Raw genomic sequence first — 17,840 nt, forward strand, 5'->3', positions numbered from 1 at the left:
TTTCACATTTATTAGAGTAAGAATAAATATAAAAAAGTAATTAAACTCTATCTTATTTTAAAATATAAATATTTTAAGTATATTTATTTTAGTAAACATAACAAATAAATGACATGGCGGAATAACAAATACAACAGTTTAATATGTAGATTAGATCTCAGGCTAATATAAAAAAAGAAAGAAAATTGTATGATTTGACTACTTAACCTTTTGAAGAAAAGCAATTTCATGGATTGACACGCACGTGGTAATGAATTCATCATTATTGACTTAATGAGATACATTGAAAATTACATGAATATTGTTTGATTTTTTAATAGGGGGTGCACTTTTTTTTTTTGGACATTATTAATTTGCACTATTTTTATGCATATATATATATATATATATATATATATATATACTATGTTCAAAACACGATTAATATAACATTGTAGTTTGTACTCCGTATCTAAAACTTTATTATATTAGTGTTTACTACGAATACAAAATCTGCACTTTTTTTTTTACATTATTTTTTTTTTAATATGGGGTTCACATTTGTTTTTTTGATATTACTTGATTTTGTTAATATGGGGTCCACTTTTTTTTACCGTGAGTTTGGAGATGGTGGGATCCACTTTTTATTTTTATTTTTTTTATATTACTTGATGTCGTTTAGTATGAAGTTCACCCTTTATGGGGTGCACTTTTTTTTTTTTGACATTATTAGTTTGTACTATTTTTATGCATATAATATATATACATATACTATATTCAAAACACGATTACTATAATATTATAGTTTGTGCTCCGTATCTAAAACTTTATTATATTAGTGTTTGCTACGAATATAAAGTCTGCACTTTTTTTTTAAACATTATATTTTTTTTAATATGGGGTTCACTTTTTTTTTTATATTGCTTGGTGTTGTTTAGTATGGGGCCCACCCTTTTGAACATTATTAGTTTGCACTATTGTTATGCATAATATATATATATATATATATATATATATACTATGTTCAAAACACGATTAATATAACATTATAGTTCGTGCTCCGTATCTAAAACTTTATTATATTAGTGTTTGCTATGAATACAAAGTCTACACTTTTTTTTTGACATTGTTTATTTTTTTAATATGGGATTCACCTTTTTTTTATATTGCTTGATTTTGTCAATATGGGAAACTATGTTCAGAACACGATTAATATAACATTGTAGTTTGTGCTCCGTATCTAAAACTTTATTATATTAGTGTTTGCTACGAATACAAAGTCTGCACTCTTTTTTTTTGACATTGTTTGTTTTTTTAATATGGGATTCACTTTTTATTTTTATTTTTTTATATTGCTTGATTTTGTTAATATGGAGTCCATCTTTTTTTTTTTCCCGTGAGTTTGGAGATGGCGGGTTCCACTTTATTTACTTCTTTTTTTTAAATATTGGTTGGTGTTTTTTTTATTTTTTAATATTGGTTGGTGTTTAATATGGGGACCACACTTTTTTTTTAAATGCTTAATTGTTTGGTGTTTTTTTTTTAATTTTTTAATATTGATTGGGGTTTAATATGGGGACCACACTTTTTTTTTAAGTATTTTAAGTATGTTGTTGTACAATAATTTCATTTGCTCCCACTAATGAGTTGATACGCATGTGGCAATAAATCCATCATTATTGATTTAATTGTTTGATTTTCTAAGCACTTTTGTATTTTAAGTATTTTGCTGTACAATAATTCCATTTGCTCCCTCTAATGGGTTGATACGCATGTGACAATGAATCCATCAGGCTATATGGGCCCACAATTTTTTTTTTCAAAAATTGGAAAACGGATATATATATATATATAAGTATTTTAAGTATGTTGCTGTATAATAATTTCATTTGCTCCCACTAATGGGTTGATACGCATGTGGCAATAAATCCATCATTATTGATTTAATTGTTGATTTTCTAAGCATTTTTGTATTTTAAGTATGTTGCTGTACAATAATTTCATTTGCTCCCTCTAATGGGTTGATACGCATGTGGCAATGAATCCATCATTATTGATTTAATTGTTTGATTTTCTAAGCATTTTTTTTAACATTGTTTGTTTTTTTAATATGGGATTCACTTTTTTTTTTTTAATATTGTTTGATTTTGTTAATATGGGATGCACTTTTTTTTTCCCGTGAGTTTGGATGTGGTGGATTCCACTTTTTTTTTTAATTTTTTTTATTACTGATTGGTGTTTAATATGGGGTCCACAATTTTTTTTTAAATATTAGTAGTTGTTTAAAATATGTGGGCCACAATTTTTAAAAAAAATATTAGTAGTTGTTTAAAATATGTGGGCTCACAAATCTTTTTTTTTAAAATATTAGTAGTTGTTTAAAATATGTGGGCCCATAAATTTTTTTTTGGGCCCACAAACGGACGACGAAAAAGTGCTAACGGACGACCAAAAGGTGCCCACACTCACCTTTATGTAGTAAAGTAATATTAGAAAACACTTCGTCTAACTCTTAAAGGGTTGAGAAGAGGGACTCCCCTCGCGCCGTCGTCGTCGCTCGGCTCGGTTTCGAATTTGAATTTGGATTTAGATTTGGTCAAATGATTTGATTGATAATTTTTTTGGACCAAATTTATTTAAATTCAATCTTCATTTTCTGAAATTATTTTGTTTATTTCCGCCGTAAAATATTAATTAGTAATTAATTAAATTTTGGCGGAATAAATTAAAACTCCGAACGGTCTTATTATTTTTTTCTGAAAAGGCAAGGGCCTTTCCGAACAGTCACTTTCTGAAAAGGAAAGGGCCTTTCATTTTCTGAATTTTTTTCCTGCATTGCAAATTCTACATTTTTCCAGAAATCAAACTATCGAGTCTTACTGTGTTTCGTTACCAAATTTGAGTTCGTCGAAGTCGTAGGCGTTTGACGTACCGCTACTCCTGCGACAGGTATATCCGTTTTATCCTGGGAGAAAGTAATCCATAACCTCGGGTACAGTGAGGAGATTAAATTCCTTAAGGATACACAGTGAATTCTGTGATCTCGGATATTTTCTTACTTTCTACATTATTTTTCTAATTTCTGATTTTTGCGTTTTTCACAGTTTCTGATTTTCCCGTTTCCACTTGTTGGTTTCCGTTTTCTGATTTTGATCATAGCCATATTAACAAAAATTATGTTGTCAGCAAACACGAGTATAAAAAAGTGGTGAAAGATGCTGTCAGTGAAAAGGCCTCTTAGATATGATGGAGTATAGTATACTATAGGCATTAGCTGGTCCTTGTGCCACCTAAACTTACACCATAATCTGACTGTTACTCCCACTATCAAAAAGCAAAGGATGAAAGACCACCAAAAAAAAAGAAAAAAGAAGAAGAAGAAAAGTACAAAATTACAACAATAACATATCAAGCGTAATTTCATAAGAAGGGTCCGAAGAAAATAATGTATATGCAGATTTTTCCTCTACCTTATGAAAGTAAAGAAACTATTTCGGGAAAGTCCTCGGCTCAAGTAAAACATTACCAAAGCAGGTTCAAAAAAATTAATAATGTAAAAGAACATAGACAACAACAAATAATACAATAACCTGAGCAAAGAAAACAGTAGAAAAGAAAGAAGAAAAGTACAAAATTGACCAAAACATAAAAAGAGTTGGAAACCAAGTCACGTGTTAATAGACAGGATAGAAACTGAGAATGGAGTCATACAAAAAGACCCAAAACAGGGGTAGAGTATGAGCCGCGTTTATCGCCTTTCCATGTGTGTATTGACAAGTCTTTGTTTCGCCGAAAGGTTAATAGTGTACTATATAACATAATAACACTGCTCTCTCTCTCTCTCTCTTAATCCTTTTTTTTTTTTTTTTTTTATTCTCTCTCACACATACACCCAACACATATTTTCAATTTAGACGCACACTTTGGCTTCAACCAATCGTGCCTCACCACCGTCTCTCTTCCTAAAAAATCTCTCTCTTCTAATTAATTTCGTCTCAGAATTTTCTTCGTTTCTTCAAAACGACGTCGCTTAAGTCAATGATTACCTCCTCCAATATTTTCGATTCACTACGCAATTCGTTAGTCTAGGGTTTTGATACGAGCTCAAAATTCACCATGGATGGTGGTAATTCCAGCTCAGCTATGTCCCTACCATGTGTACAACAACCACACAATAGTCAAAGGTTAGAAAGTAGTGCTGCAACATCGGAACAGTGTAGTTCCGTACATTATATGAGCGATTCTCAGCTGGTCGCAGTTCCGTATACGGTCGCCGGAGGTTCTCCGACTACGGTCGCCGGACTTGATAAGCGGAAACGAGGTCGGCCGCCACGTCAGCAGGCGGCGAAACCACCACCTCCGGCGAAGAAACCGCGAGAAGAAGATGAAGATGTTTGCTTTATATGTTTTGATGGTGGTTCTCTTGTACTTTGTGATCGCAAGTAAGTTAAGCCCGTTTTGAACGGTCTAGTTTCCATTTTGAAGTGTTTTAATGCTTTTCTGATTTGACATTTACTTCACTTTGAGCTAAAAATGTTGAAAGATTACTGTTTGATAAGCATAATTGTGTTACAAGCTCGTTTTTTGGGTCAGTTTTCATACTCTAGTTTCCGTTTTGAAGTGTTGAATGCTTTTCTGATTTGACATTTACTTCACTTTGAGCTAAAAATGTTGGAAATATATTGTTTGATAAGCATAATTGTATTACAAGCTCGTTTTTTATCAGTTTTCATACTCTAGTTTCCATTTTTCTAATGCTATACCGATTTGGAAAAATGTAGTAGTGCTTCAGAAATAATGGTAATTTTTGTTTGATAAGCATAATTGTGTGACAACTTACAAGTTGTTTGTTTAATGGATAGGGGGTGTCCAAAGGCATACCATCCAGCTTGTATTAAGCGGGATGAGTCTTTTTTTCGCTCCAAGGCTAAATGGAACTGCGGTATGTTTTCTCTTACTTCTTTTAGGGACATGAAGGAACTGTTTAGTTCATGTAGTTCTTTGGTGTTAGAGTTGGTTTTACTGTATTTATTTATTTATTTATTTATTCTCATGATGGGATAATTGAATGCCGAAATTAGGTAGCGAGAACTAAATGACATTCTATTTTAGATCGAGAGAAATGAGAATTGTAGTTTTTTCATGGATTCTGTATTTATGAAATTACTTTAATCTTATTAAAAAAATAGTAGTAGGTTGTTGAGCATGGTGCATTTAAGGCTTAAGGTCTTGCATGGCATAATTCATGTCGTTCCATTGTAGAAGCATCTTCTATAAATGCAATGGCAGCCTTAATTGATACTTCAAGAATGAGTCTTGAATGTTTTGGAGGTTTCAGCTTTAAACTTGAAACATATTATTGTTGCTGCATAATCAGAATTTGGATGGGCATGTATAATACGCTGCTTTAAAGAATAAATAAACATCTCATTTTCCAAGATAAAAGGATTGAGGGAAAGAATCAGTGAGGTGAGTGTTCTCAAAACCGTGATTGAAAAAGCGTGAGGAGGATACTAAGCGTCCATTGCTGTGTTACTTTTTTTTTTTTTGCTCATCGATACCTGAATAACAAGTCAAGGTATTGGCTCGAAGAACAAAAACATCTCTGGATGCTTTTCTTTTTCACTATCCTTTCTCGAGATAATATGAAGGAGGACATGGATACTTATTGGGTGTTATTAAACCTTTTAAAATTGAAAGTGTGATCTCATAATATAGTGATTTTGAAGATTTGCAAAATAAAAAATCGCCAAGCACTGGCTCCCATTACTTTATGGATCTTTTGTCTTTTATTTTGTTGACTTGTGTATCTTTTTGTTATCTTCATAGTCTATTTCTAACTCTTTATGGAGTACATATTGTATCTTTTGCCTTTTGTTGTCTTGACTCGTGCATCTTTTTGTCATCTTCATCTTTTCCAACTTTGCATGGAGTGCATATTGTATCTTTTGCCTTTTATTCTTGAATTCTGTATCATCTTCATTAGTCTTTTTACAAGTGTATACAGATTATACTGAAAAGTGTCAGAATTGCCTTTAAACTAAGCAGTATAGAACACATTTACCCTCCGTTCAAAGTTGGGGCAATTTATACCCTTCTAGTTAATAAAGTGGCTCATAAATAGCCTTATTGACTTACGGAACTCACGTAAAAAATAATCAGATTTTAATTAATTTTATACCATAGAATTATGATGTGTCCCAAATTAAAAAAACCCCATCCCCCATTTATTTTACCAGTGCCCACCACCACCCCATCTTATTTTTCTTACCTTCTAACCTAAATTAACCAGATTAATGAAATCCATGTCTTCAGCTCTAATGATAAGGCACGCTTGTGCAACCCTTGAGGCGGGAGCTCTTATCTGAATGCAGCCATTAATGAAATTTCATCTCTCTCTAGACAGTGGAAGTTCTTCAGGTTCAAATAGTGGATGAAATGTAATCCAACACGAATAGTTCCAGTGTTCGACATCCAATTTCAAGAACTTGAGAATTTGGGGTTAGATGGGCTTGACTTTGCAAGAAATTCAATAGTGTAAAACTAATTAACATCTGATTAAATCCTAAGTGTGTCCTGTTAGTCAATAAGGGTATTTAATAGCCACTTTATTAAAGGGAAGAGTATAAATGACCCCAACTTTGAACGGGGGGTAAATCTGTTCTATAATGCATAGTTTAAGGGCAATTCTGATCCTTTTCCCTAGATTATATAACATAATTTTTGCCTTTTATTGTCTTGGCTCGTGTATCTCTTTGTTGTACTCATTACTCTTTATCCGAGTTTGTATAGAGTACATATTTGTATCGATTGCCTTTTTTGTCATCACTCATGTATGTTATTGTCATCTTCGTAGTCATTTTCCAAGTTTGTATGGGTTACATAGTTCTAACATGATCGAAATGATTGCTACTTCCTCAAACTTTTTAGCGTATTCGCGGACAATCTTTCCCACCATGTGTCGGAATTCCCATAGATTGCTAATAAACAAGTTCATATGATTGCTAATAGCTTTTCGTTCCCCCTCTCTCTATTTTTCCCTTCAGCTGCATTGCACATCTTTCATCAAGAGCACCTGAAAAATCTGTTTCCTTTGGGGTTGTCTTTGTCCTACGGAGAAGAAAGGGTGTGGTTTTCTATTAACGGGAGGCTTAAGTAATTGGAATAGAATAGAACATCACAAAAGATAGTACGAAATGTGACTAAGAGCCCGTTTGGATTGACTTATAAGTTGCTTATAAGCTGTTTTCTGCTTTTTTGAGTGTTTGGCTGGCCAGCTTAAAGTCATTTTGTGCTTAAAATAAGCTCAAAAAAATAATTGGGCCCGTTTTACTTAGCTTATCTAAAGCAGCTTATAAGCTGAAAACAGCTTATAAGCCAAAAAAAAAATAAGCCCATCCAAACAGGCTCTAAGCTGGAAGCTTCTTGAACGATCCTTATTTATGTTGCTCAGGAAACCTTGTTGCTAAATCCAACTGTTGGTATTGATTAATGTACTTTTTGAATGATGCTGCAAGGAATGTAAGTATTAGCTTAAAAAATTATCTCAGTACGTAGTTGATGTATTCGAGGACATTTGAGGAGGTTTGTGATATCCATGGAATCTATATCCACAGAAGGCTTGGAAGAACAAAAAGCAGTACTGAAAAGTTCAACTAGAACTTATCAAAGTAAACATTAATCTTAAAATAGAATCCCGTTCCATGATTGGTACCAAAGGCTTCTAGTGCTTAATATTTTCGCTTTTATTTTTCAATTTGTACTTTTCTTTTTATTTGAACTACGAGAGATCTAGTTCTATTTTCTACATGAAGCATGTGATTAACATCATTGACCCCAGAATGATACACGGCTTGATATTACTTTTGTTTTCAGGTTGGCATATTTGTAGTGTGTGTCAAAGAGCTTCCCACTACCTGTGCTATACTTGTACATATTCATTGTGCAAGGCATGTACAAAAAATACTGATTACTTGTGTGTTAGAGGAAACAAAGGCTTTTGCTCTACGTGCATGAGAACTATCATGCTGATTGAGAACAAAGACCAAGCAAATAAGGAAATGGTATGTCTAATGTACTGTAAGATCTCGATAGGGATGTTTAATTTGCAAGTGATTTTCATAACATCTTGTCATTTTCTCTATGATACGATTCCTGTTGAATGAAGTAAGAACATTCCATTAATAATGGCCTCAAGAAGATGCAATAAGTACAAAAGATATGTTAGCTTTCACTTTATCAATTTTTTTTTTTTTTTTTTTTTTTTAAAAAAGCACAACAGATATGTAGTGGTTAACTCCAATACCTGAGTCAAATATGCTAAGATCAGGCAGCTAACAAAGTCCAAAAATTTATCAGTACTATTTACAAGGGTTAGGGTGCTCCTGCAAAAGATGCTGACTAAACATCTAGCTTTCAGGGAGTATGTAGGATTTGATGTTCCATCAAAGTATCTGCGTTCCTCTCTGTCCAAGTAGACCAAAAATAGATGCCGGGATCATTTTGCAGATCCTTTTGATGGCCTTATCAACTCTCCGAAAACACCAGCATTGGTAAGCGTCTTTGAATTACCTTAGCATGACCCAACTTGGTCCAAAAATTGAATAAAAAAAGCTCCAAAGGTCTGCTGCAGCTGTGGAGTGAAGGAAGAGGTGACTAAAAGCCTCTCATTGCCCTGGGCCTCTTGTGCAGTCGAGGCTTTCACTTTCGAATCTACACACATTGAAATTCCTACAATTACTCTTGCTCTGACCATAAGCCTCTGAATGCAGCTAGCTCATGCCATAGCTCAGTCCTTTCTGGACACCTTATACCGCTGAAAAGATAACATTCTCCCAAGAATGATTAATTCCTTTTTACCCATATAAAAAGAACGATTAATTTATTTTGGATGCTTACCAGTCTAACTGCAAATAAACAATTTGTTCCCCAAGCACTGATATTATCATGTCTTTCCAGATTAAAGATTCTCGTGTTTAATTTTATTATTGTGTACTAGTCATTTCTTTTATCTCCATAGAGTAATCTTGGGCTGAGTTTTGATTTACCTAAAACCTATCAAGTTCAGGTAGATTTTGATGACAAAAGCAGCTGGGAGTATCTCTTCAAGGTGTATTGGGTGATCCTAAAGGAAAAGCTATCGTTAACACTTGATGAACTTGTTCAAGCTAAAAATCCATGGAAAGAATCAGTTGCAGTACATGGTAAGCGGCCGCTACTGCCTTATGGTCATTATGTTGCAAATGATGGCAAAGGTGTTGCAGGCAAGTCATTTGACCATTTAGAGCAGAAGAGACCCATAGAACTGTTAGAGCTATCTAAAAAGGATCCTCCAACCACTGAAAGCAGAACAATTGCAGAGTCTAATAATGCGAGCATTCTCAGTTCTACTTCTCAGTCAGAGCTAACAAAGCCTGCTGAAGAGCTAGCGTTCCTGAATGAAGATTGTTTGAGGACAAAACAGGGAAGCACTGCTGTGCAGACATCAGTGAATGGATGCACGGAGTGGGCATCAAAGGAGCTTTTGGATTTCGTTGCACATATGAAGGATGGTGATACTTCTGCTATATCTCAGTTTGATGTGCAGGCACTTCTGCTTGACTATATAAAGAAAAATAACCTTCGAGATCCTCGACAGAAGAGTCAAATAATTTGTGATTTGAGACTCAAAAGCCTTTTTGGTAAGCCACGTGTTGGCCACATAGAAATGCTGAAGCTTCTCGAGTTTCACTATCTGATAAAGGAGGATCCAGAGAAGAGTGCTTTTATTCCAGCTGGAATTGTTGGAACAGCGACTGGCCATGTGGTACCTGATGATAGCAATGCCATCTCTTCATCTAAAAAACGCAAAAGTCGTAAAAATGGTGAAGTAAAAATGGCCCAGATTAATCTTGATGAATATGCTGCAATTAATGCTCACAATATAAATTTCTTATATTTGCGGCGTGATTTGATGGAAAATCTTGCTGAGGATGTGGAGAAGTTCCATGACAGAGTCATTGGCTCAGTTGTCCGCATAAGAATACCTGGTAACGATCAGAAGCAGGAAATTTATAGGCTTGTCCATGTTGTAGGTACAAATTGATCATAAAGCTTTCGTTAAGAAGACAATGATGCAATATAATGTTGTTCTAGTTTGTGGGGCTTATAGTATTTTTTTTTTAATGCAGGTACATGTAAGTCATCTGAACCATATAAGTTAAGAGATAAGACAGTTGATGTACTACTTGAAGTATTGAACTTAGACAAGAAAGAAGCCTTATCCATTGATTCTATTTCAAATCAAGATTTCTGTGAGGTAATTAAGACAAAACACATTTTCCTTATTCATCGATTTTGAAAATAAATTGCTCTTACTCTCTTACTGGTTAATGAAATCTTGCTTACCAGTTGATATTGTGGCAGATAAGGTGGTATTCATCTTTATTATTCTGTGTTATAGCTCAGTCTTTTCTGACCATTTTTCTTAAGCTGCTTATTTTCACATTAGTTCATATTATTTTTAAGCAACGTAGCACTAACAGGGTAAGGTCTGCGTACACTCTACCCTCCCCAGCCAGACCCCACCTATGGGATTAACTGGGTATGTTGTTGTTGTAGCATAAACAGCACAGCCGTATTGGCATTATATAGAGGAAATAGAACATTTGGTCCAGATTGACACGAGCAAGTTTTACATGTCACACTATAATTTTAGTCCGTTTAGCTTGATTAGGATACACTCAGATTCGAGATGAGCTCAATGTGAATGTGAAAAGTTAAATACAATTGCATCGAGGGGGTGAGGGCTAGGTTCATGATGGTTGTATTAACGGAGTACCAATCAGCTACTTGTTATCACTTCTTCCCGTTGCAAGCAGTCTGTCTGGCACTGGCAGAGGCCATAGTATGGTACCATTTTGGTTCATGAGAATCTTTTGATATGTGGTAAATTACTGCGCAAACAGGGAGAGTGGCATGACCAAACATTGTCAACTACATGTGTTAAAATTTGTACACAAATGCTCTTCTATTCATAAAAAAGTTTACACTTGTTTCCACAGCCCTTCTACACCGAAGATGTTCACCTTTTCAGGTGTCTAGGTTCTAGCTGTTTCAGCGTGATGTTGTGGGATTTATGTGATTGCTTAAATTTGTCATTTCAGGATGAATGCAGAAGATTACGCCAGAGTATAAAATGCGGGCTTGTGAAAAGGCCTACTGTAGTAAGTGTTCAAACCTGAGTATTGTTAATTTTGCTATAGTAAAACTAAAATTTCTAACTTAATGATATTTTAATGTAGGGTGAGATACAGAAGAAAGCTATGGAACTCCGGGCAGTAAAACTCAATGATGTATGTCAATTACTTTGTTGTTCTATTCTTTTAATAAGTGCCCTTGCCTGTTTATCATCCGAAGCAATTTCCTGTTCTTTCCTTAAAACTTGCGTCACCTAACTCTTTCTTTCAACAGTTATTCTGTATTTGTGGGTTCTGTTCTATGCTCCCCCAGTTCATTAATATCATAACTCTTTCTTTCAACAGTTATTCTGTATTTGTGGGTTCTGTTCTATGCTCCCCCAGTTCATTAATATCACATAATGGGCATTAGTACAATATTCTTGGGAGGTGCCTGTGGGACTTCTTCTGCGGGAATAAATGAAAAGATAGAGAACTAACTTAATATTTTGGATAATGTCTTTCTTAGAATTGGCGAGCAGACGAGCACGTTGTCTACTGGTATACATAAAAGTGGTACTATCTCTTCTGCATCTGGTGGAAAAGACCACCACGCTTTACTCCTTGTGGAAGGGGTAGCTAATTCTTTCTTCATAAAGTAGAGATGGTCGTTTGAAGTTGAGGGTACCAGTTGTTATTTTTGTTATTTTGGACTCATGAAAACAAAAAGTCTTGCAGAAAGGCCGGTTACTCATGATTTGATATACTCTCAACCGGAGAATTGGAAAAGTGGAAGACGATTAATAAATTAGTTGGAAAATAACTTTTCTTTGAGCTTATAGATACTCTTCCCTTCCTGTTTCCACAACCTTTGATCAGAAAATGTAAGAGAAAAGTTCTAGCAATAATCATTTTAGAGGTTGGTAGAGATACATTAATAGAAGGTGTAAAAAAGGAAGATTTTGATGTAAAGATGTTATATAAAAATTTGACAAAAGGGTTTGTTCTAGTGGTAAGAGCTTTCCACTTCCAACCAAGACGTAGGAAATTTGATCCACCTTAGGGGAAATGTGGGAAAAACCACTGTTGGCTCCTGGAACCAGGGGTTTGTTCGGATGGGGTTTGCCAAAACTTAAAAAAGGATATATCAAGGTGAAGTGCAACACTAAAATTGTAACATTTCATACTGTTCTTGGCGTTGGAGGTGGACATACTTCCTGCTTATAACTTCAAAGCATATAAAAACAAGTAAATTGGAATAGGATGAGTAATTTAATTATTTATCATCTGTCAAAAGCATTCCCTTTTAGTTTAGTGTCCTTTATTTGTTCATGACCTTTGTGTCTTAAGGTGGCAAGATAGTACCGCACCACAAAAAAGGGAAAAGGGATATATTTATTGGGGTGAGATGATAATTGATCAGGCATTATATAGCGCTCTCCATAAGTAATACTGTTCTTCCTCAGAACATCACAAATTGTTATAGCTACTTTCGTGGAACTGTTACTTTTTTTATTTAAAGATTGTTAGTATGGTGTTGTAATGTGTTTATGCTATTTCAAAATACAGTCCCTGGAAGCAGAGATATTACGGCTCAGTCATCTTCGTGATAGAGCAAGTGAGAAGGGGCACAAGAAAGAATATCCTTTGTCAAGGCAGTATACATTAATAGTTATTTACATGCTAAAATCAGATTTGGTGCCTCATTCAAAAAAACTGAGGCACCACTGATATTATTTGTTAAATGTCATTTTGTGTACTCATTAATTGAAGAACATCGACCTTGAGCATGAGGACTTCCTTAACAGTTCCACGCTCAGAGAATGTATAGAGAGGTTAGAGCTTCTGAAGACACCTAAGGAGCGCCAGCGGAGGCTACTGGAGATTCCAGAAGTGCATGCTGATCCAAAGATGGACCCGGATTATGCATCTGAAGGAGATGATGGAGAATACAATGACAAGAGAAAAGGTTTATATCATTTTGTTTTCAGTTACTCTGTGGCTGTTGCTAAAATATTTTCCATCTTTTTGGGGGGGTTGAGGGGTGAGGAAGAAACCAAATGGTTGCTTACTGCTGATAAAACATAATGCAGTTAAATATCCAGCACCAAGATGCACTCGGATTAGTAGAAGGGATGAAAAACTTCTGTCTTCAGGGAGTCTAGGTAAGATGAAGACTGTACTATGAAGTCCTTCAAAAGTTTGTTTAGCGCCAGTTAATTAAAGGTTTTTCCTGTGTTTATCCAGTTAAAGAAGAGGGATCTATCATGGCTCAATGTAGAATGAGTGAGAAAAGAGAAGCTTGTGGAACTAATATCATGGACAAGCAAGGAAAACAACTTACTGTTGAACAGGCTGTGGATAGGTCTGGATCTGAAACTTCAATTACTAGTCTCTCTACGGTGAACTCATCATCCGTTAACGGTAGTGAAACTGAAAAACTGTGGCATTACCGAGACCCTGCTAAACGAATACAGGGACCATTTTCCGTGATGCAGTTGAGGAAATGGAATACATCGGGGCTTTTTCCTCCTGATATGAGGATATGGACAAATCATGAGCATGAAGACTCAATACTTTTAACTAATGCACTGAAGGGGCTTTTCCATAAAGAATCTCAAGTGCATGATAAGACATCAAGCCAGTCACGGGTACCAGCTGCCTCAGATAGTAGAACTTGTGTTAGTTGGTCTGAGAGTGCTGGCGCAGGGGTAGAATGTCGAAAAAGGGAGATACCTGGGCACCTCCATAATGCAAATCACTGTTCAAATGGTAACACAGAGTTTACGAGGATGAATGGGTTGTCCCCTTCTTTTCCACAATGCGTGGACTCGTTGAAGGGAAACAACTCTTGTTCTGACAAACCTCAATTGTCGAGCACCCCTTCATCTAGTCAGCGGGAGGTGATTTTAGCTCTTCCACGCCAAAGAGGACATGAAAATGATAATTGTCGTTCTGTGGCAGATCAAGGAACTCAGAATTCACGTAAAAGCACATTGTGCTATGCACAATCTAACAGTCGGAATTTAGGCCCGCCTTCTGATCAGAACGCGGGATCTTTTACCAGTAATAAATGTTCAATTAACGTGGATTTTGGATCTACTTTTGCTTCAGCTACCAAATCAAGTGATTCATTTGAACAGAAAGGAAAAATGAATCTTCCAGACCTACCTAGTCCTACTCCAGAGACGAGCTATGGTGACCTTGAAGCTCAGGCTGCTGAGAAACTGCTTTTGTTGAGTTCAGTTATTCCCGGTTGTGGTTCAGATATTCATGATTTGCCAAGTCCTACACCTATTTCAAACAGTGAAGCTCAAGGTGGGCATGAAGCTGAAAATAAAGAATCTGGTCCGTCGAGTCTTCCTGACAGCGAAGCTCAAGGTGGGCATGCAGCTGAAAATAAAGAATCTGGTCGGTCAAGTCTTCCTGTCAGCGAAGCTCAAGGTGGGCATGCAGCTGAAAATAAAGAATCCGGTCGGTCAAGTCTTCCTGACAGCGAAGCTCAAGGTGGGCATGCAGCTGAAAATAAAGAATCTGGCCCGTCAAGTCTTCCTGATAGCGAAGCTCAAGTTGGGCATGCAGCTGGTAATAAAGAATCTGGCCCGTCAAGTTTTCCTGACAGTGAAGCTCAAGGTGGGCATGCAACTGAAAATAAAGAATCTGGTCCGTCAAGTCTTCCTGTTCAGGAATCAGGCCAAAGGTGTAGTAGTGCTTCTAGTCCAGTGGTTGGTGGGGCCCAACTTCGTGTAATAGCTGATGAATGGGGTAGAAATTCACCGGGTGCGAAACCATCTACTGAAGAATGGGATTCTGGTCTTGTCTCTGATTCCTCACTGAAACCGACCGACACTGTGGGTGATCATGTTGCCACACCTACTTCAAATGCCGACCAACTTACTGCAAAACCACAAGAATGGGATTCTGGTCTTGTCTCCGTTTCCTCACTGAAACCAGCTGAAGCAGTGGGTGATCATGTTGCCACACTTACTTCAAATGCCGACCAACTTACTGCAAAACCATCTACTGAAGAATGGGATTCTGGTCTTGTCTCCGTTTCCTCACTGAAACCAGCTGAAGCAGTGGGTGATCATGTTGCGACACCTACTTCAAATGCTGGCGAACTTAATCATACTTCCCCATCTCATCCTGTGTCAAACTTTTTTGGTGAGCCTATAGAGTTCAGTACTTTGGCTGAGGAATCAGTGTCAGACCTTTTGGCTGAAGTTGATGCTATGGAATCTCAAAATCATAATGGTATGGGTTCTCCTACTTCTGCCATGAGATGTGGTGAGGAGATGATACCTGGTTGCAAAACTGATTGCTTTAGCCCGATTGAGGAGCTGAGTCCTACGCATGATCCTGTAAGAAGTGATGCCTTGAGCTCCACCGGAGATCTACAACTTCCTTGTCAATCTACTCTGACGGATGAAACAGTTGGTGCATCTCGAGCTGATGCTTTTGATCCATTAAGGAGGTCTGGTGGAAATTCATCTACGAGCAGTGAGGGAGAAACCAAGTCAGCTGATGTTTTGATTTCCCAGGGGGATGTTGGTTCCAATATACCTGCACCTTGTACCACGAGTCAAGCTACTGCATTTTCTGCTATGGGTCGGAGTATAGGATTTGAAGGTATGACCAGTGGCCGTGGAGCAGCACCTGGAAACCCAAGTTGGGGTGGACCAGTTCACGGGTATGCAAATGTTGGTTTTGGGAGCACCCCGGGGGCTGCATGGGGAAATTCTAATATGAATCGAGGTGCCCCTTTCACTGGGAATCCGGTGTGGGATAACCAGCGGAGGTATGCAGGGGAAAGGTCTGGTGGTCCAAGAGACTGGGCTCTTCAAGGAGGAGAGTCAGGATTTGGTAGGGGTAGGCCATCATGGAACAGACAGCAGCCATATGGTGGGGGAGGATACTCTAGGCCTCCTCCCAAAGGCCAGCGAATTTGTAAATTTTATGAGAGCGGGCGCTGCAAGAAGGGGGCGGCGTGTGACTATCGACACCCGTGAAGGTGTAAATTGAAGGCAATTGCTTTCTTTTTGTATAATCAGAAATTCTTTTTTGAGCAAGAAATTGACATGTAGCTAAAATGTTATTCCTATAACTTAACTGAAAAGTTTCAGTTAAAGATGGCAGATTGCAATTTTTTCTTCCGGACCGGTATGTTAAGTTGGTATAGTTTAGTTGCAGATCTAAATACTATATGTCCTTGTATCCGTTTCAGTAAAGTTTATCGAACTCAGAAGACAGCCATATGTATAAGCTGCAGTAGTGAATTTATACATGCAGAAGCGATAGAGTTAACGTGACATTACTGAGCATGGAGTATCTTGTTTGGTGCTACAGAATTGGTACATACTGCCTTAACATTTGATCATCTTTGCTCCTGCAACTTGCTGCTTAGTGCATCAAAATTAGCCCATGAAAGTAAATGTGCAATATTACATTTAATTGAAATACCTTCTTTTCCGTCGGTCCATTGAACTACCGTAGGCCAAGCACATGACAATGGGTAACAACTAACACGTAGAGGTGTCACATGGATGGAGAATTTATATTTTGGAGTTAAAATGAATTGAATCAGCAAATTAATTGAGATACGACTTTGTCTAATACTGACTTGGATCAAAATAGTCGAGTCAATTTGGGTTAAACAATCATAACACAATCCGTTCAACTTGAAAACTTTTTTCATTTATTTGTTTTTTCTTTTGTAGTTATATTTAATTTTCAAATCAAACTAATGAAACTTTGCCTTCAATTTTCATGACTATTTCATCCAAATTCAAAAACAGCTTATTTTTCTGTGTATTGACAATTTTTTTTGTATACAGCTCAACTGGCCCAAAATTTTGAACGTGATAAACTTAGGCTATGCCTAGAATAATCCATTTTTTTGCGCGGATTCTTTTGGGGTGGTCTTTAAATTTTGCCCCTCATATTTGTGGTCTTTAAAATATGCCCCTCATAGTGCTGGTCTTTAATTTTTGCCCTTCGCATTGCAACTCTGAGCGTTCACGCAGAAATCATGAGGTTCTGAGTTCGAACCCCCGTTCAAGCATAAATTAAAAAAAAAATTGCAAGGCAAGGTTTGGTCGCGTGTATGCCGGACCCGACATACACTTGTTAAGGAATTATCAAATTTATGCCAGACCCGGCATACTCATGCCTTATGGGCAGACTTGGCATAAGTATGTCGGGTTCGGCATAACTTTGGTAATTCCTTAACAAGTTTATGCCGGTGGGGGCATACTTTTAATGGGCAAACTTTTATGCCGGACCCGACATAAACTTGTGAAGGAATTACCAAAGTTATGCCGGACCCGGCATACTTATGCCAAGTCTGCTCATAAGGCATAAGTATGCCGGGTCCGGCATAACTTTGGTAATTCCTTCACAAGTGTATGCCGGTGGGGGTCTGAGAGTTCACGCAGAAATCATGAGATTATGAGTTCGAACCCCCGCTCAAGCATAAATTAAAAAAAAAAATTGCAAGGCAAGGTTTGGATCGCGTGTATGCCGGACCCGGCATACACTTGTTAAGGAATTACCAAATTTATGTCGGACCCGGCATACTCATGCCTTATGAGCAGACTTGCCATAAGTATGCCGGGTCCGACACAACTTTGGTAATTCCTTAACAAGTTTATGCCGGTGGAGGCATACTTTTAATGGACAAACTTTTATGCCGGACCCGGCATAAAC

At 36.8% G+C, this 17,840-nt stretch overlaps 1 protein-coding gene across 1 annotated transcript; it reads left to right on the forward strand.

The window, feature by feature from the left end:
- The first annotated feature begins 3,838 nt into the window (after positions 1-3,838).
- LOC132621306 (zinc finger CCCH domain-containing protein 44-like) lies at positions 3,839-16,444 on the forward strand. Its single transcript, XM_060335524.1, has 11 exons — positions 3,839-4,421; positions 4,842-4,921; positions 7,855-8,042; positions 9,047-10,052; positions 10,149-10,276; positions 11,124-11,183; positions 11,262-11,312; positions 12,705-12,775; positions 12,950-13,104; positions 13,229-13,300; positions 13,383-16,444. The coding sequence occupies exons 1-11, from the start codon at positions 4,096-4,098 to the stop codon at positions 16,142-16,144; spliced, it is 4,899 nt and encodes a 1,632-aa protein (XP_060191507.1). The 5' UTR covers positions 3,839-4,095; the 3' UTR covers positions 16,145-16,444.
- Positions 16,445-17,840: the final 1,396 nt, after the last annotated feature.

This window comes from Lycium barbarum, chromosome 12 (assembly GCF_019175385.1).
Source record: "Lycium barbarum isolate Lr01 chromosome 12, ASM1917538v2, whole genome shotgun sequence".
NCBI classification, from domain to species: Eukaryota; Viridiplantae; Streptophyta; class Magnoliopsida; order Solanales; family Solanaceae; genus Lycium; species Lycium barbarum.

What these genes read in the sequence shown, in the direction of transcription:
- LOC132621306 (XM_060335524.1), top strand. Translation starts at nt 4,096, where the DNA reads ATGGATGGTGGTAATTCCAGCTCAGCTATGTCCCTACCATGTGTACAA. An exon ending in CTTGTACTTTGTGATCGCAA is followed by an intron (nt 4,422 to 4,841) that starts GTAAGTTAAGCC and finishes TTTAATGGATAG; the next exon opens with GGGGTGTCCAAAGGCATACC. An exon ending in CAAGGCTAAATGGAACTGCG is followed by an intron (nt 4,922 to 7,854) that starts GTATGTTTTCTC and finishes TTTTGTTTTCAG; the next exon opens with GTTGGCATATTTGTAGTGTG.